General features: G+C 49.3%; 1 protein-coding gene across 10 annotated transcripts in view; it reads right to left on the bottom strand.

The window, feature by feature from the left end:
* LOC125738237 (FERM domain-containing protein 4A-like) overlaps positions 1–19,932 on the bottom strand; it is a 67,741-nt gene that overhangs the window by 17,533 nt on the left and 30,276 nt on the right. For 8 of the 10 annotated variants that reach the window (XM_049007007.1, XM_049007008.1, XM_049007013.1 and 5 more), the window contains exons 2-6: positions 10,792–10,857; positions 5,761–5,855; positions 5,512–5,604; positions 1,925–2,009; positions 1,326–1,382 (exon numbers count right to left, since the gene is read on the bottom strand). In XM_049007007.1, coding sequence (XP_048862964.1) covers positions 1,326–1,382; positions 1,925–2,009; positions 5,512–5,604; positions 5,761–5,855; positions 10,792–10,857 — 396 coding nt within the window. Of the gene's footprint in view, positions 1–1,325; positions 1,383–1,924; positions 2,010–5,511; positions 5,605–5,760; positions 5,856–10,791; positions 10,858–13,937; positions 14,227–19,932 lie in introns of those variants that run through there. The other 2 variants (XM_049007010.1, XM_049007009.1) reach the window with 2 other exon arrangements.

The raw sequence follows: 19,932 nt of genomic DNA, 5'->3' as shown, positions 1-19,932 counted from the left end.
TCTGTCATTTAACCCTCTGGGATCGAGTGCCAAGTGGTCGATGCAGCGTATTTTTCGCATCTATTTCAGTTTATATCTCGCTGAAATCTGTGTGTAGAATCATGAAAAAAACACTGACTAAATCAGTAATCTGTCTTCTTTTCAAAACATCCATTGTTGGAAGTGTTAAAGTTTTTAAAATTAAGCTAAATCAGCAAAAATGCAAACCATGTCACCTTACTTTGTTTTACCTGCATCAGGGGCGTGTAGTGCCGCCCTCACCTGAAGATCGCTATTCGCATTATAAATAGCCGCATTTCCACGTATTCAAGCTGCATTCACATGGTAATTTGATGAACAACGCAACGGTGAAACGCGATCCAGATACATCCCCATCAGCACCATAAAAGTGTGAAGATGTGGCCAGGTGTGAATGGCTCATGCATACACATGAAAGTTGCTACATATTCAATGAAAGGAGCCCAGAAATAGTGACATGAGTTTGGTTTTTCTTATTTATTTATCAAACTGAATGTTGCAACTACACCATTTAGTCATCTTCATGTAGCGAAGACTTTGGTGATCAGATGTTTGGGATCAAAACAAACTGCCACCATTGCTTACTATGTACTTTTATAATGTTTCTGCAAGTGTTCCAAACTGCATTTTGCAATGTCTATACTTTGATGTCAAATTAAAAACTTAACATAAATCTGACATATTTACAATCCATCCATCCATCCATCCATTTTCCAAACTGCTTATCCTATTGGGTCGCGGGGGGTCCGGAGCCTATCCCGGAATCAATGGGCACGAGGCAGGGAACAACCCAGGATGGGGGGCCAGCCCATCGCAGGGCACACTCACACACCATTCACTCACACATGCACACCTATGGGCAATTCAGCAACTCCAATTAGCCTCAGCATGTTTTTGGACTGTGGGGGGGAAACCGGAGTACCCGGAGGAAACCCCACGACGACACGGGGAGAACATGCAAACTCCGCACACATGTGACCCAGGCGGAGACTCGAACCCGGGTCCCAGAGGTGTGAGGCGACAGTGCTAACCACTGCACCACCATGCCGCCCCATATTTACAATATACATTAAAATTAAGATGAGTTTAATGCCAAACAAATATATAAGAAATAATTTATTTCCCATGAATTAAGTTTATGATATTTAAAGAAATGTGTGACCATGCCCCAGTCAGCGAAAGTGTGTTCCCTACCCTAGACCCCAGAGGGTTAATCCCCGTTCTCCTACACGTGGTGACTGACGGGTGGAAACAGTGCGCCGTACCTTTAAGGCGGCGTGAGGCTGATGGAGCTGCATCCTGCTTACCTGCAGTATGTAGGAGGCCAGTTCAAAGACCACTTCACTGTCAACATCAATGAGCTCCTGAGGAGACAGCAAGAGGAGAAGCTGTGGACATCTGGGGTTAGGAGCCTCGAAGAGGGACATTGGGGTTAACCAGTCACACACCTCAAAAGGGAACGTCTGGGTTAATTGGAGACACACCTTAGAGGAGGACACCTGAGCTAACTGGAGACACACTTCTTCTTCACATGGTTTGATTAGTGGGTCTTTCTAGAGTGTGAGCACTACACCTCTGCATCACGGCATAAGAGGACAGACAGCTAAGGTTTCTGAGTGTGACAGGAAATAAACTGCACACTCTTACAGGAGTCACAACCAGGACTGATTAAAATCCGGAGAAACCAAGGCTGGCCTATCGGAGCCGAAAGATCACTGTCTGAAGTGGAGATGAAATAGCTGTTTGAAAACACAGCATGATGGGAAAGTCAAAGTATGTAAGGCGCTATATCCCACTGACACCTACCTGGCACTCATATCAGAATGATCTTTCAGATGTGTCAGAAATATACCCCCCCACACACACACACTCTTAACCCAAGAAGATGAAAATAATATCAGCTTACCTTGTAGATACAAGACTTTGCATTGAGGAAAAACAGTTCAATAGTTGCATTATCCTTCAGGTACGATATACTCTCGATGTAAAACCTGAAAAGGAACAAATCAGTGTCATATTACACAAACACAACAGTAACACTCAGTTCCTTTACAGTTAAGTGTTGCAGTTGGCATTATTTTAAATAAAAGCACCATCAAATGATCTTCGACTTCACAACAAGAAGCAAATAATCACTGTGATACAATCTCTTACTGTGTTATTCTCTGCAATATTTTGCTAACATTTTACCTGCAGTGCTAATTGAAACCACTAGAGGGCAGACAACAACCTACAGTCCTGTGCTGAGGTCTGACCTGCAGTGCCAATATCTGTCCCTATGAAATAATAAGATAACACCTTCTCTGCAATGGGCGCAGCCACACAGCTATCTACCTAAGAGTCTGTGTCTGGGAGGTGCTTAGGCATGGGATGTTTGGAGGAATCTCCCACTTGGAATAAGAACCCTGCTCTGAGCCATGGGGGGGGGGGGGTCACTGACCGGACGCCCAGCCCTCCACGTGGGTAAAAACCATCAGACAGACCTCTGTGTTTCACCGCCCCATATCTGAAGCGAACTGAACTCATACCGTATCTGAAGTGGATTCACACCTGGCCATAGGAAGATGGAACCCATGCACACTGCACTCCTTCTTCTCCAGAGGTTACCAGCGGTGGTGTTCACCACTCAGACCTTGCATTTGTGTGGGACCCCCAAGGTCTGAGTTACACTCATAGACACTACACCAAACAGGAAATGAATTCGCTATTTATTTACGAGGTGCTGAAGCAGCATGTTCTGCTAACCAACTAACTAGCTACCATCTTCTGACTGCTAGCTGAGCTTCACTGAGACCACAGCTGAGCCTCAATGGCATCAAAGAGGCCACATGAACCTGAGAGTGAGAAACAAATGACATCTTAGCATGTTTCTCCAGGAACGAGGCTGTGGACCCAAGTAACCTGCGGAAAATACCGCAGCTCCCCCGCCATGTCCGATCTGAAGAGTTGGGGCGCTTCTCTCTGCACGTTGACTTCAGGTTCTGGGACGAGGTGATTTAGCCATATCGACAGGCCTTTTAATCGAGGGCTTAAATGGCGTGTTTATTGGCAGGGGCCGTAGCCGGAAGGGCAGCAGACTCCCAATCGATACACAGTCAGGGAGGCTGCACCAGGACAAGCTGGCCGGGAGCTCAGACCAAATCACCAGTTTTACCAACCAGCACCAGGGCAGGTACCCCAAGGCATCCCATAGTATAAAACCAATGAACACAAACTACCGTCCTTTCCTGAGTATGATGCAGGGCCAGCATCTCCATGTCGCCTAAGAAACAGGGGGTATTCACACCGCTGCTCAAAGCAGATGTACCTGGAGCTTCACAAGCCCGTGTGTGGGTGGGGGGGGGGGGGGGGGGGGGGAGGTCCCTCTCTGTAAATTTGAGCAGCCCGGGGGGGGAGGTGTCTCCCTCAGCAAACCAAAAACAAAATGCAGCTGTGTTTTGTTAAGTTGGACCTCAAAAGGGAAGCACACAGTTTGGACCCAGCCCCCCAGACCTGGAGAGCCATGCCCTGTGCCTGGACCCCGCCCCCCAGACCTGGAGAGCCATGCCCTGTGCCTGGACCCCGCCCCCCAGACCTGGAGAGCCATGCCCTGTGCCTGGACCCAGCCCCCCAGACCTGGAGAGCCATGCCCTGTGCCTGGACCCAGCCCCTCAGACCTGGAGAGCCATGCCCTGTGCCTGGACCCCGCCCCCCAGACCTGGAGAGCCATGCCCTGTGCCTGGACCCAGCCCCTCAGACCTGGAGAGCCATGCCCTGTGCCTGGACCCAGCCCCTCAGACCTGGAGAGCCATGCCCTGTGCCTGGACCCAGCCCCTCAGACCTGGAGAGCCATGCCCTGTGCCTGGACCCCGCCCCCCAGACCTGGAGAGCCATGCCCTGTGCCTGGACCCAGCCCCCCAGACCTGGAGAGCCATGCCCTGTGCCTGGACCCAGCCCCTCAGACCTGGAGAGCCATGCCCTGTGCCTGGACCCCGCCCCCCAGACCTGGAGAGCCATGCCCTGTGCCTGGACCCAGCCCCTCAGACCTGGAGAGCCATGCCCTGTGCCTGGACCCAGCCCCTCAGACCTGGAGAGCCATGCCCTGTGCCTGGACCCAGCCCCCCAGACCTGGAGAGCCATGCCCTGTGCCTGGTTGTTGGCAGGGACCAGATGCTGAGACAATGAAATTGGAGACTTGCTGACATATTAGATGCCTCCAGATTCCCAAGGATTTTGTAAGGACAGCAAACCGCAAACATCTGTATGTGCGCTTTGAATCTTGTAAGGCACCAGGTAGGGTACCAACTCGACCACCAACCAGGGCACCAGGCAGGGCACCCACCCGATCACCAGAAAGGGTACCAAACAGGGCACCACCTCGAACACAAGCAGGGCACCAAACAGGGCACTAAGCAGGGTACTAAGCAGGCCACCACCTCAAGCACAAGCAGGGCACCAATCCGGTCATCAGGCAGGGCACCAGGCCTACGGCCAGCGGTGATGTGTGTCTGTGACATCATACATAAATGCCCCGAGAGCAACCATGAAGTCTCACTTTGTTATAACTGATTCAATATCTGCTGAGCTGCAGCACAAAATATACAGATGCAATTCATGCCAATTATGTTTCAGGAATGAAACTGAATTGAAGGGAGGCATGCTCCCCTTCTGAGTGAGGTCATGCTTCTGAGTCACATGACTGTGCTTTCTTTCCAGAGCCCTCTGGGGGTTGTGGGTGCATTTGGTATCCTCCCCCATCTCCAGTTACAGCGGTGATGCTGGTTTACCTGCCCTGAAAGCATCAGGAGATTCATTAAAGCCCCACATTTCCTCCCCAGTGTCAGTGATACCCGTGATACCCCCACCCAAAAAAGATAAGATTACAGACAGTTAAGGAGATAAAAACAGGCACAGTGGTGACATCAGGAAATGGGGAGGGGGGACGAGACACACACACACACACACACACACACACACTCACACAGGCACACACATACAGATACACACACACACATAAAGATACATAGACAGACAGAAAGAGACACACACACTGTAAACCTCACGCTGCTCCAAAGCCCAGCTAAATGGCCATGTCCCCAGAGAGCCCACCCCCAGCCCAGAGCTCAGAGATCATTCACAGATGATGATCCCCCTCCTAACCCTACTCCCTCCAACCCTCTCAGGGGAGAAACCTGCAAATCCTCATTGATGTGAGTCTCTAGACAGCTCTTCTGTGTCTGGCCCGTGGGGCGTGGGGGGTGTACACCCTGGGAAGCCGATGACACAGAAGACCCCCAAAGACTGCCTCACCCCTCCCCCCAAGGCACATAAGCTGTGCTGAGATCCCCACCACCGAGATGAGGGGACGTCCATGTCACTGTCACCAAGCTTGTCCTGATGGTTATCCCCCTGCATAAGCATCACCCTGGATCGACAGTCAGATCAAGCATAAACCATCCATTCATCCATCCCTCCTTTGCATGGACTCATAGCGCCACGCAAGTCAACACCTACCTGACGCAGAAGAACAGAACCACAGGCCCAGATTTCTTGGGGAACTCGTGCTCCAAAACTCGACGGTCCAACTGCAGCCAGCTGAAGTGGCCCCTGGGGGAAGTGTGTTCAACCATGTCAAAAGGTGAAGAAAGAGTGTTCGACCATGTCAGAAGATAGGGAAGCAGGTGTGACCATGTCAGAAGACGGGTGAAGCGGGTTTGACCGTGTAAGAAAACTGGGGGAGTTGGTTTGACCATGCACACTCACGTTTCATCAGTGTACGATATTCCAAAATACTCCTTCTCCTTCAGGTTGAAGTGGGAGGCCACCAGGTCCAGGAGCTCCTTCGCCATCAGTTTGGGCTGCAGAGAAGGGCAGGGGTGTTGGGATTATGGCACTGGGCCACGTTAAGGTCGACTCACTGCTGGATATTGATTCAACGCGATAAGGGGAGGGGTGTTGGGATTAGGACACTGGGCCACGTTAAGGTCGACTCACTGCTGGTTATTGATTCAACGCGATAAGGGGAGGGGTGTTGGGATTAGGGCACTGGGCCACGTTAAGGTCGGCTCACTGCTGGTTATTGATTCAACGTGATAAGGGGAGGGGTGTTGGGATTAGGACACTGGGCCACGTTAAGGTCGACTCACTGCTGGTTATTGATTCAACGCGATAAGGGGAGGGGCGTTGGGATTAGGGCACTGGGGTACGTTAAGGTCGACTCACTGCTGGTTGTTGATTCAACGCGATGACTTTCGCTTTTCCCATGACATACTGGAGAGAAGCCTGACATCTACACTCTGCATCTAGTCTCTCATTCGATACTCAGTTCATACTCGGACAAAGAGCTTAGTTTCCACAAACGTAGTATTTGGTCTAAGCAGCAACCACGTTTGGGATGGAAACATGATATTCGCACCCCCTGGTGGACATTTGGGATCTCCCACCTCCAACCCCGCCACACGGAGCTCCACGTCAAATTGTCCTAATTACTGCTTTTCTTTAGCTCAGGCAGTTTCTAATTAACTAGAGGAAATGCGACAGTGATCGTTAATCCAGCCACAGACCGCCCTGATGCCCCAGAAATAGCTGTGGAATAGAGTGCAGAGCAGCTGACCCCCGATGACCATGTCATCGCAGGTCGGCGGTCCGGCCCGCCTGCCCGTGAATGAGGTGGGGATTTTTGATGTTATTGGCCTCCTCAGAGTCACCTAAGGTTTAGCCACTCAGAGCAGAGTACAGACGCCCTCCTTGTTTACATAAAAACATTGATTTACATTTACATCTCTCAGTCGGGTGACTTCAGCACACACACACACACACACACACACACACACACACACACACAAAGAGACAGAGACAGGTTTGTAATTATATCTTTGCAGGGACTCTCCATTAATTTTATTTCAATCTCAACAATGACGACCTTAACCCCTACGCAGCCCTAACCTTACCCATAAGTAACCAAACTAAATACAATTGCATCCACAGATCTTTGTGGGGACCTAAAAAATGGTCCCCACAACGTCAAAATAACAGGTATTTATTACAGTTTGGGGGAAATTTGGTCCCCACAATGAAATATAAAGATAATCCACCATACAGACACACAGACACACCACCAGTCAGCTTTTACACACCACAGGTTTTTACCACTTTTCCATTTATTTCATAACCTGCAGATATTTCATTCTTGTTAACTATTGTAAAGTTGATCGAACGACTATAAATAAAAATATAATATAATATAATATAAAACACGTTTCCGTTGTAACATGGACAGAGTGTGTAATCAGTCTGACATCCTTTTCACTGGTTGTGAGGTGATGGCAGAGTCACTCCCTTTAACTTTAAATGCACTAGTTACCAGTTTCATCCCAGGAAACAGAGCAGTATTTAATGTCCCTTGTAGAAAGAATGCCTTGACTTTTCTCTGCTGTTATAACTGCTAGAGGAGGCTACTTTGATGTATGAAAGACATAACATTCTCATGCTAATAAAGGTACTCAAATGGTGAACATACTGTAAATTCATTTGCTAGCAAAGAATATTGAGTGTATTTTTAGTACATGTTAAGAGAGTAACATGAAAATGTAGAAAATCTCTGTGTGTGCAAATACTTTTAACTGGCGGTAAAGACACACACACACACACACACAGACACAGACCCACACACACACAGACTCACACACACACGCAGACAGACACACACACACACACACAGACTCACACACACAGACACACACACACATAGACACACACACACATAGACACACACACACACACACGCAGACAGACACACACACACAGACTCACACACACACAGACACACACACACATAGACACACACACACACACAGACAGACACACACACATAGACACACACACACACGCAGACAGACACACACACACATAGACACACACACACGCAGACAGACACACACACACACAGACTCACACACACAGACACACGCACAGACACACACACACAGACACACACACACACACACATAGACACACACACGCAGACAGACAGACACACACACAGACACACACACACAGACTCACACACACACAGACACACACACACACACACATAGACACACACACACGCAGACAGACACAGACACACACACACACAGACACACACACACTAAAGTCTAAATGTAGGTGAATTCAGCAAAGAGCCTCATGCTGGTTTTGGGCTTGAATGACAAGAGCTTCTTTGTGCAGTGCCAGCAGTGACAATGTGCAGTGCCTCTAGTGAAAGTGCACTGTGCCTGCAGTGAAAGTGTGCAGCCTTTGCCAGAAAGTGCAGCAAAAACCAATAGCTGTCTCTCTGTTCGGAACAGCCTGCAAGCTATAAGCACAGGCCAGGAGCAACTCAGCAAAATGTGCGCCAGGTTCTTACGCAGAAATTTTCGTCCTTACTATTAAGACTATTTCAGGAGAGACGGGACATCCTTTCTGGGCAGAGAGAGCAGGGCTGCTCTGGCGCCGCACTGGTGCTCTCACCACAGGGGGATCACGGGCCTCTGTTGCACAAGGCCAGCACAGCCAATCATAAGGGTCCCCTGGTAGAGGAACCCATGACGTCACAGTCATAAGGGAACTGAGACCGGCCCGATGGGACCAGAGTGCTGAGCAGATCTCCAGTCTAAAACCCCACGTTCATGAGACCGACAGACTGGAACTGCCTGAAACCCACAGAACCTTCCTGACTGCAGTTCAATGTTGATCCTGCAGGAGGCACTTGACTCAGGTTGGATAAACCTGTTCAAAGCTCTGGGTGTGAACTGAGACTAAGCTCCAGGCACCAATGATATGAAGCTGCTGAGTCATGGGGGACTTGCCCGTATTCCTAAGGCTCCACACTGCCACCTAGTGCTCATAAAAGGGTTTCAGACAGAATGAGGCAGCACTAAATACTTCCCAGCATGCACATCTGCATGCAGAAATACCAGTATCCATAAGAGAAAAAAAACAGTGAGTGCAAAGTAGAATATTCACTCAACAAGCCCATTTGGCTCCGTAAAATTAAAGAGATTTAAAGAACTAGGAACTGACGAGCAAAAGCTGCACCAGCAAGCTATTTGTGCCGGATACAAACACCTGGAGAGTTATTAAATGGAGCAGGTTTAATTTTAAACACCCCACATTAATCCACGCTGCTGTCATTGACTGAGCGTGGAAAGGCAGCAGATGGCCCTCTCATACAGGCCAGCAAGCAGAGCACTGTGTGGCACAGTCACAGTCCCCAGCTGGCGGGTCACATGACTCACAGCTGTATGCTTCGTGCTGATTGGAAGAGAAGTGTCAGCCTGGCTGAAATGCACGAAGGCAGCAGAGAGAGCATCCAAGACGCTGCATTGCTGGGTGTCTGCTCACAGGTGTGGCCTAGCGTCTCAGGCTGCATCCACAGAGTACCGGTGCATTCAAGGTAGCAGAACTGCAGCGAGTCCCGCAGGAGTCAATCTCACAGGATGTTTCCTCATCAGGACTGACTAGCATTCGGTGCCAGTCTGTCACATATGGGGAGGAGCTGTGGGAATTGCTCAAATCACAGATATATGCTCTTTGGATCTCGATCAAATGGAGTGTTCAGAAGAGAAGACCAAGGTGGCACTGTGATAGGGAAGGAAGATCGCAGTGGAAGATCTCAGTGGAAGCAGTGGAAGATCGCAGATGTTTCTAAGCTAAAGCTACATTTCACTGGTGATGATGGTCCAAAAACTGTGCAGCTGCCTTCAGACAGGGAAGAAAAGTCTCTGTTTGTCCACTTTCTGCAAAGGCCTTGTGAACTATCTGGCTACAGTCTGGCCTGGGGGCTTCACCAAGGAAACCTTCCATCTCCAGCGGACTGAGGGAGCGTGTCCCCCCACCGAAGATCAGAACTGACAGCGCCACAGCAGTGCTTATGAGATCAGCCAGATGCAAAGCATGTGATGGGAAGCTGTGGCCCAGTTGCCCTTTTTCAGATGGTGGAAACGAGCTTTTCACTTGTGTTTCTTTTTAAACACAAAAAAACCCATAATGAGAAGATTTTTATTTATATCCCTGCTAATAACATCTGCATGCATGCTAATGACATTCACATGCTCCTCAATGGCCGAGAGCATCAGTGCTTTCCTGTCAGGCGGGGCCAGCGGGCTGTCTCTGGGGCTATGGATCCAGAGGCAGGGTGACCTTAAAGGGTGACATGAGTAGGGCAGGGGGTGCAGTGGGGATCAGGTGGATATACAAACACTTCACCTTCCCCCACCCCTCAAGCAAGCCACGTTAAATGCCCCTCTAAGGAACACACACACACACATATGTTTGTAATAATGTCTTTGTGGGGACTCTCCATTAATTTCTATGGGGATAACTCTAATTCCAACATGATGACCTTAACCCCTACCCAGCCCTAACCCTAACCCTAACCATAAGTAACCAAATAAAATACGAGACATTTCGCATTTTTAGCTTTTTGATTGCATTCACAGGTCTTTGTGGGGAGCTAAAAATGGTCCCCAAAATGTGAAAATAACAGGTTTTTATCACATTGTGGGGGATATTTGGTCCCCAGAATGTAATAGAGTATAATCCAAATTCTCTCTCTCTCTCTCTCTCTCTCTCTCTCTCACACACACACACACACACACACACACACACACACACACACACACACACACTCCAATCTAATAGGCTGGCACAGCCACAGACGGCCTGCCTCTCTAGATAAAGGGCAGATCTACTGGCCATTGAGAGTGGGGAGGGGTCAAATAGGAAACTCCCTCCCCCAGAACTCTGAAGTACCTGCACAAGGAGCTCCAGCTTTCTTTCGTCAAGGAGGTGGACCTGGCAACGGCGGCCCTCCGTCATCTGGAAGAGAGGAGATGATGGGGATTAGGGCCAGGGGGTCGAGGACACGTGACAGAAATAGAAATGCCCCCCCGGGACTGAGGACAGATCCAGAACATCCATCCGATATAGTGAGTCACATAGATCTGAGGCAAACATGAAAGCATAACACACACAGAGTCCCTCCCCAGGCCTGCATATAACTTACACAGAGTCCCTCCCCAGTCCGGAATATAACCCACACAGAGTCCCTCCCCAGTCCTCAATATGACCCACACAGAGTCCCTCCCCAGTCCTCAATATGACCCACACAGAGTCCCTCCCCAGTCCTCAATATAACCCACACAGAGTCCATCCTCAGGCCTGGATATGACCCACACAGAGTCCCTCCTCAGTCCTCAATATAACCCACACAGAGTCCCTCCCCAGGCCGGAATATAACCCACACAGAGTCCCTCCCCAGTCCTCAATATGACCCACACAGAGTCCCTCCTCAGGTCTGGATATGACCCACACAGAGTCCCTCCCCAGGCCTGAATATAACCCACACAGAGTCCCTCCTCAGGTCTGGATATAACCCACACAGAGTCCCTCCTCAGTCCTCAATATAACCCACACAGAGTCCCTCCCCAGTCCTCAATATGACCCACACAGAGTCCCTCCTCAGGTCTGGATATGACCCACACAGAGTCCCTCCCCAGGCCTGAATATAACCCACACAGAGTCCCTCCTCAGGTCTGGATATAACCCACAGAGTCCCTCCTCAGTCCTCAATATAACCCACACAGAGTCCCTCCCCAGTCCTCAATATGACCCACACAGAGTCCCTCCTCAGGTCTGGATATGACCCACACAGAGTCCTTCCCCAGGCCTGAATATAACCCACACAGAGTCCATCCTCAGGCCTGGATATGACCCACACAGAGTCCCTCCTCAGTCCTCAATATGACCCACACAGAGTCCCTCCTCAGGTCTGGATATGACCCACACAGAGTCCCTCCCCAGGCCTGAATATAACCCACACAGAGTCCCTCCTCAGGTCTGGATATAACCCACACAGAGTCCCTCCTCAGTCCTCAATATAACCCACACAGAGTCCCTCCCCAGTCCTCAATATGACCCACACAGAGTCCCTCCTCAGGTCTGGATATGACCCACACAGAGTCCCTCCCCAGGCCTGAATATAACCCACACAGAGTCCCTCCTCAGGTCTGGATATAACCCACACAGAGTCCCTCCTCAGTCCTCAATATGACCCACACAGAGTCCCTCCTCAGGTCTGGATATGACCCACACAGAGTCCCTCCCCAGGCCTGAATATAACCCACACAGAGTCCCTCCTCAGGTCTGGATATAACCCACACAGAGTCCCTCCCCAGGCCTGAATATAACCCACACAGAGTCCCTCCTCAGGCCTGGATATAATCCATGCAGTGTCCCTCCCCAGGTCTGGGTGTAATCCACACAGAATCCCTCCCCAGACTAAAAATAACTCACACAAAGACCCTCCCCAGGACCGGATATAACCCATACAGTCCCTCCCCAGCACTGGAGATAATCCACAAAGAGACCACACAAAGACCCTTCCCAGGCCTGGATATAAATCTAACTGAATATAGCCCACATAGTGTCCCTCCCCAGACCTGATTTGCATAGAGAGCAGAAGTCAGCAAGTAAAGCACCAGATTTACTCACTGAAACCACTCTGAATGAGATGCCAGTGAAGAACCAAATCACCTTGCTGAAGCCACTGTGCAAGAGATGACAGTGAACCATTTCATCTCCTCACTGAAGCCATCGTACAGTAAGAGCAGAAGTTGCAATTCACTCAGACATCAGCCACACACTGGTCAGTGAGAAGCAGGTGACCCAACTTCATCAGGATCTCCATGACATCTGGACCTCTACCTTGATGGGGGGGAGCTTTGTGAAAAACCGTATGTGCCATAAATTGGATCACTATTCCACATGGAAAGTGATCACATGACTCCAAATGAGAGGCAGCAGGCAAGCAGATCTTTTCTAAGAGCCTGAAAATGACGAAGGAATCAAGTTTCCTCTGCATCTGGGGAAAAAGACCTCGAAAACGGCCGAAACGTTTTTCTGGCACGTGAACACCCAGTTCTTCCCAACATGCACCGGGGACGTTTCGAACACACGCGGTGCAAGCAAACCTAGCCATCGGAGTGTTGTCTACGCTACGGGGGGAGATGTCCCTCGGGCCGCAAGCCCCCACCCCCAGCCCAGAGCACTAATCAAGCAGTGTGATCTCATCACCTCCGTACAAACACACTGCGGTGGGTAAGCGGGTCCAGGGCGTCCGCGAGGTCTGTGGCGTGAGCGCGCGGTGCAGAGTCCACCCCCCGCAGCGCATGCAGCCCACTGGGCAGCGACACCCACATTGCTGACAAAGGGAGCCAGTTTCTAAATACCGAGAAAGCGTAGCACTGAAGCCGCCTGATAAAACGGCTTTGAAAACTAATATCGGAGAACAGAGGCGGAAACGTTTTATTACTTGTTTACTACGCAAAACATTATTTACATAAATAAATGAAGATGCCCGAAGGTGATTGACGGGAGTGTCACACCTTTAAAGGGTTAATGCCGCACAATCTAACCGAACAGCTGCAAGTGAAGCAAAGGGATAGAAAAATAATCCAGATTTAACATGTTAAGCATATTTACCAAGCGTATAGTATATGCTTTCACTCGGCGTTATCTTGGGCCAGCGGGGCTGTTAAATCGGATTAAAGAGCAGCGCTGGATTTCCCGTTACATGCATGATCTGCTCGGCACTGAAACCGCATCTTATTTATAAACAGGAATGTACACTGTGGCACTGGGTCCAAGGCACTTAAATTCAAGCATTTATTACAAAAAATGCCCACGCTTCTATACGAAATGCGACACGCATGCAAATTATGAGTAACGCATTAAAAGAATCAAAGTGGCAAGAACTTCAGTGCACCGTTCCCCGACCTGCAAATTGTGATAAAATGAGTCATCAGCTTCGATTTGTATGAAGCGCCTGTGCATCAGCATACCGTCCTGCACTGGACTGCACCAGACCGGACCGACCCGCTGCGCGGCAGCCGCCTTACCTCGGAGACCTCCGGGCGCTTCCGACATACGATCCCGAAAGAAGCGACTGCGGCGCCGCCGCCGGAGACAGACGCCCCGCAGACACCTACCCCCCGCCCGTCCGGAGGCTGGCCCTTGCCGAGATGCCCCCTCTCCACCGGCGGGGACCGAGCACCTCTCTCACGGAGCGACCCGCCACGCACAGGTCTCCATCGCCCTGCTTCGCAGAGGATGGGATCCGCCGCTTTCCGCCCCCGAAAATCCGGCTGGGAGGAGAGAGACCGAGTTGGGGTCAGAGGGAGGGGAGCACGAAAGCGAGGAAAGAGCCGGTGGCCCTGCACAGAGAAGGGGGGAGGGAGCCGCATCGGTTCCGCCCGGGGGCCTGGGAGCAGATCCTCAGTGCACGGCAAACTCCGGTCTCAGTTAAAAAGCATGCATAGATACCTGAGAAAAGGGCATGTTTGATATGTCAGCTTCCCGTCATCAGTGTTTGATTATTACGTGAGTATTATGGTAAGCTTTAAATAAAAATCTTTGTTGAATGCCTGATATAACAGACACTTAGAGAGGCAACTACAGTCATAGTAAACATACATGTACCAAGAACAATTAAATGATTGATACCCATTTTTATCCAGAACCAACAGCACTTGGTTACACTGAGATATATAACAAAACCTCTCAACATCTGAAAGCTAAAGAGAAGCAAAGGCAGCAAAATCTGTAAACATGTACACTGGGGCGGTTCACTTTGAAGTGAGGAAGTCCAGAATGCAGCGGGGCGTGTTCGCCTGGATGGGAGCATCCACATTCCTGCCAGTCCGCCAGGCTTTTTGAGGGACACTCCGAAAATAAATCGGAGAAGGACACTTTGAAATAGCAGTCAGCTTCTGATGCTGTATTGAAAACAGCTGCCTGGGACTGGAGAAAGGGGTGTGATGGGGGGGCTTGTGGGAAGGGGCCTGGGGATGGGGGGGCACACGTGTGCTTAGCCCTGATGTGGACTGTGTGAGCGGCAAGTCACGATCCATCAGCACTCGGGCGACCTACAGAGCTCTCAGTTTCATGGTGCTGGGGGCGTCCCCTGCAGGTTCCTGGGGGCCAGTGACACGGGGGTGAAGGTCAGCTACATGATGTAAACACTACTGGCTGCGCAAATTAACACAAGCTGGGAGAGGACGTGACCCCCGACCCACTCCATTAACGGGAGACGTGGGTTCGGGGAACTGCCTCTAGATCGGCTGTTGGGTCCAGTGGAGGACAAGGCCCTCAGGCCAAATGGGGGCCCACACACCAGATGTGTTCCCCCATCATGCTGTATCTGGTTCCCCCCCTTCCCAGATGTTCCAAAAACGTAATAAATATCTCGTGAGTGGAGTCAGAAGACCATACTTAGCTAGCTGGTTAGCAGAACACGCTGCTTCAGCATCTCCTAAAGGAACGTGTTTATTTAATTTAATTCACTCGCACAATGACAGGTAAAAATCCTTGAACCTCAGTATTTAAAGTAATTAGTGTTTGTGGTGGTAAATGCGGCCGCCACCGAGGCCCAGGCCTCTGGGTGGCGCAGGTGAGCATTTCGGGGCAGTAGATGCCTTTGTGTTATATCGGGGATGATTTCTTCTTGGAGGTGCTGTGTGCAGTGTTGCCAACTATTTTCAATGGAAAGTAGCTAAAGTCTGCTCAAAAAGTCGCCAAATGTCGCTAGATGACGTAATGCGTATATTTGCATATTCATGACGTAATTACGTCGTATTTGCATTCTGCGTGTTTTCCCTAATCTTTCCTCACGTGTCCAATAAAAAACTGTTAAAAATCAATATAAATCAATTACGTTACATATTTTCTGTCAGACAACACAACGGAACTTATTAACCAGCAGTTACATCCTCTGCAATGAAACAAGAAGAATAAATAAATAAATAAGAAAAAATAAGAAGAAACGGTCAAATTAAATAGTTTTAATTCAAGCAAAGGAGAAGCAGGTAAGTGATTGGTTCGTGGCAACACCGTTTGCACATGCGCAGTTCATTCACATCTATGTCAGCTGCCGTGCGATTACGGGAATTTGCTGCTCCTTTCAGCCAGAGCTAGTGCTCACTGATCAGAGCAGGCACAGGGAGATGAGTAACTGTACCAGGGAAAGCAAGACCTCGCGCTTACAGGACAGTACTGGCGACATTTGGAAAGTTGCTAAGGTTTGTCCAAAAGTCGCTAGATTTGTCGCTAGGAGCTTTTTTGAAAAAAAAGTCATTAAGGGGGTCTGAAAAGTCGCTAAGTTGGCAACACTGGCTGTGTGGAGTCCTGCTGCCAGAGCACGGTGCCGATTTTATAACAAGGCGTGACCCATTTCTTCTTTGGGACCAAGTCTCCAGTTTGCTGATGCATTGTGGGAAATTTACATCAAAGCTGAAGGCCATAATCGTGCCTGCTCAGATGATAAATTCGGTGACTAATTCTGACATCCCTTCACAAATTGCTAACTTATGCTTAGCGGTGATGCTAAGCGGATGTGCCCCTCCTTCTGAGCCTGCCAGCGTGCGTGTCAGCCCGTGTTTACCTGCCCACGGCCCAGATCAAGCTCCATGCCAGAATGAACCCTCCAGTGACCCTAATTCTCTGTATTCATCCATCCATTTTTTGCCAGTTGCTCCCTAATGAACTATTTACTGATGGATTTATTCTGTTATTACCTTTTATTATGAGTAAAGGCGCAACATAGCTGCATAATCTGGGTCACGAATGTGAGTGGCATGTTGTTACGTCTGATCCTCACGCAAGGCTACATCCCAAAAGACGTCAGTCCATCTGGGATAAGAAGGTCTCTCTGTCAGGATGAAACAGCAGTAATGTCCTTATTGAGACCTCATGCTGAAAATGATTTTATTATGGCTTAAAGGTCCAACTGCCTTTGCCCAGCAGATTCATTGAAAGCAGGCATTTGCTGCCACACGTTAGCAATCACCAGATATCCTGGGTGTGTCTATTTTTTAGCTGCGCAGCTAAAATAAGCCTTTTTATGAGTTTGTCACTTAAAAAAAGAGCCGGTGCTTAAAGCCAAAGACTAAAATGATTCATCAGAACGGAAAGTTGCTTCCAAGCTGTTTCCGGGACAGTTTTGGTTCTTGGAACCTGACGGTTCTGTGGGAAATGCGGGGCAGGACCTGAGGATGTAGTTTGCTGGCTCTGTGCGCCGTGATTCAGGGACACGGTGCTACTCAGACCATCTGCTCTACTTTCTCTGAAACACATATTTCAACAGAAACTTCCAGGAGCTCAGGTGCTTCAGAGGAGGCGAACACAGCCCAGTGAAGGCTGCTTCATATCACCATGACGATAAGATAAGATGAACTTTTCTGATCCCAGTGGGAAATTCTATTGTACACAGCAGCAAGTTAGGTAAAAGTGCAGACAAACATACAGTGTGGGACAAGAGAGTGCAAAAGACAAAGTACACAGTGCAAACAAGCAAACATACAAATAACTTTTAAAAGTTCATAGTACACAAACAAAACATCCTGAAAAAGAACATTACGTAAATAAGTAGACATAAACAAAAAATGACTGAATGCAATGTGAAGACAGGGGTCCCCACTGCGCCATTCTCCATGCAAATAAAGTAGCATTTGTTTGTTTGTTTGTTTATAGCAAGCGCACAAGCACAGCTGCTGGATTGTTCTGACTTTTCCCTGAAATCACGGCAGAGCGAGCAAGTGAGCATAGCCCCGCCTCTTCACACAGCGCCATATTTAGACCAAACCAGAATGTAAGAGGAAGAGGGCAGCACACAGAAAATTACCCCCCTGCTGAAGCTGCAGGCAGGTCACTTACAGGGCTGAGCTCCCGCAGGAGACGGGATGAAGTGAGTGTTCAAAGATCTCAGCCTCCTCCACAATTAGCAAAAAAGAAAAACCTTACTTATAAATAAACCTGAAGCTGTATTTGTCTTTTGTACAAATACACTGGAATTTCTTAGTGGTCACATATCCCATCATGCTTTGCTTTTTAAGACACACATAAGGGTGAGAGTGAAGCTTGGGGTCTGAGTGCAGGGCTGGTCATTTATTCAGCACTGCACCTTTTTCTTGTGTGTTAAGGGCCATGATCTTGGGCTCAGTAGCGACACAGCTGTTCACTATGTTATCATATCTGATCACAGGCACACAGGCCACCCTGCAAAACCGCACAGCAGCAAACAAAGCTTTTCCAGGTTCAGATATCACTGCTCTGACAGCTGGCCTCAAGGAATGGTGACATGGGGCTCACGTCCAGAAAAATAAACTGGAAAACCCCTGAGCCTTGTTCCGCCCAAATCCTGTCCCAATTACACCAGACCCACAGAAGAGCTGAGCCAGTGCCCTGGCAGCACATTCACACTGGAATAGCCCATACACCTGTGTCTCCTTCTGATGGCTCTCTGGTGTGAGGACAGGGGAGGAGCTGGTGCTGCACAGAGGCTCAGTACCAGCAGAGAGGTGAGAGCTGAAACTCACTGGCATGTTTTGCATTCATTCCCACCTGGAGGCAAACTAGGTCAGGAGGCTGCTGGTTTGACTGGCAAAACATGGCCAATCACCTCACATGCACACGGAAAGGCATATACACACACACACGTACACACACACACACGCACACACACACACAGGTAAACCTCATGCCTCAGCTAAACCCTCCAAAGTTTCAGAGAAACCACAAAGTTAGGATCACCCTTCTGGAGATCAGCAATGTGATGTGAATGCTGGAGATCAGCAATGTGGTGTGGATGCTGGAGATCAGCAATGTGGTGTGGATGCTGGAGATCAGCAATGTGGTGTGGATGCTGGAGATCAGCAATGTGGTGTGGATGCTGGAGATCAGCAATGTGGTGTGGATGCTGGAGATCAGCAATGTGGTGTGGATGCTGGAGATCAGCAAAGTCGTGTCCATCACGGATCCATCACGGATAACACGCACGGCTCAGGTCCATCACGGATCCATCACGGATAACACGCACGGCTCAGGTCCATCACGGATTATCCTGACTGAATGAGGAAATCCACCTAATAAAAGGAAAACATGCAAACTCCACACACACATGGGGGAAGTGGGGTTTGAACCCTCAGCCCTGGAGGCGCGAGGCTACTGCGCCCCCCACTGGGTCACCAAGCAGAATATATTTTTCAAATACATAATTTTCATAAACTTTTATGCCAGGAGATGAAGTAGGTGAGAGATTGGGCCAGGAGGTCAGCACATGCACGACTACCAACTCTGCTAAAAACTACAGCACCCTCATGGGGCCCCACATCAGACACAGGATGGCTCCCTACCGTGATGCTGACGACAGTGCCAGTGATCACCAGTGATTACCATGCATGGAGCCCCCAGCGTTTTTTGGCCCCCTATTGGACACAAACAGCCACTACACTAAATATTAAATTAACATGTTCCTGAAGCCAGCTAGCTATGGTCTGCTGACTCTGCTCACTAAATGTTTTATTGTTTTTTTAAACCTGTGTGGGTGAAGTGCAGCTTTGACTCCAAGTTAGTAAGCAGTAGACCCGAGTTTGCACAAAAACAGTCTGAGCAATAAGGAGAAACAGCACCAAAGTCTCCCTTTCTGGGTTCCAAAACTCGCCAGAACTTCCTAGAGCTTACGTGCAAGTCAAAGCTCAGGTCTGTCTCCACAATGATAGTCTGCATACCCCTGCAGGATTCCCAGTGGGCTGAGGCCATTAATGAACCACAAAACAAAATCATCCACAGCCCAGAAGGCTGCCAGGGAATGTAGCAATGGGAAGTGTAGCTTTGTGGGACCCATAGCAGGCCTAAGACACGCCCAGCCCCCCGCCACACTTTCTCTGCTGGTTGGGAAATAGAGCAGGTGCTTAGTTTTCCTGTCAGGCTCTGGGTCTGTGTCCTGTTGACTGAGCTCAGTGTCAGCTGGCAACAGTGATGATGGATAAATGGAAAAAATAAAACTGCCATTTTTTCTTGGCTCTTAAAACCAAAGCTGGACTGAATAAAAATGGCAGA

The sequence above is a fragment of the Brienomyrus brachyistius genome, chromosome 3, assembly GCF_023856365.1.
Source record: "Brienomyrus brachyistius isolate T26 chromosome 3, BBRACH_0.4, whole genome shotgun sequence".
Classification (NCBI taxonomy): domain Eukaryota; kingdom Metazoa; phylum Chordata; class Actinopteri; order Osteoglossiformes; family Mormyridae; genus Brienomyrus; species Brienomyrus brachyistius.
The sequence above is the reverse complement of the archived record's forward strand: the minus strand, read 5'-3'. Positions and strand labels throughout refer to the sequence as shown.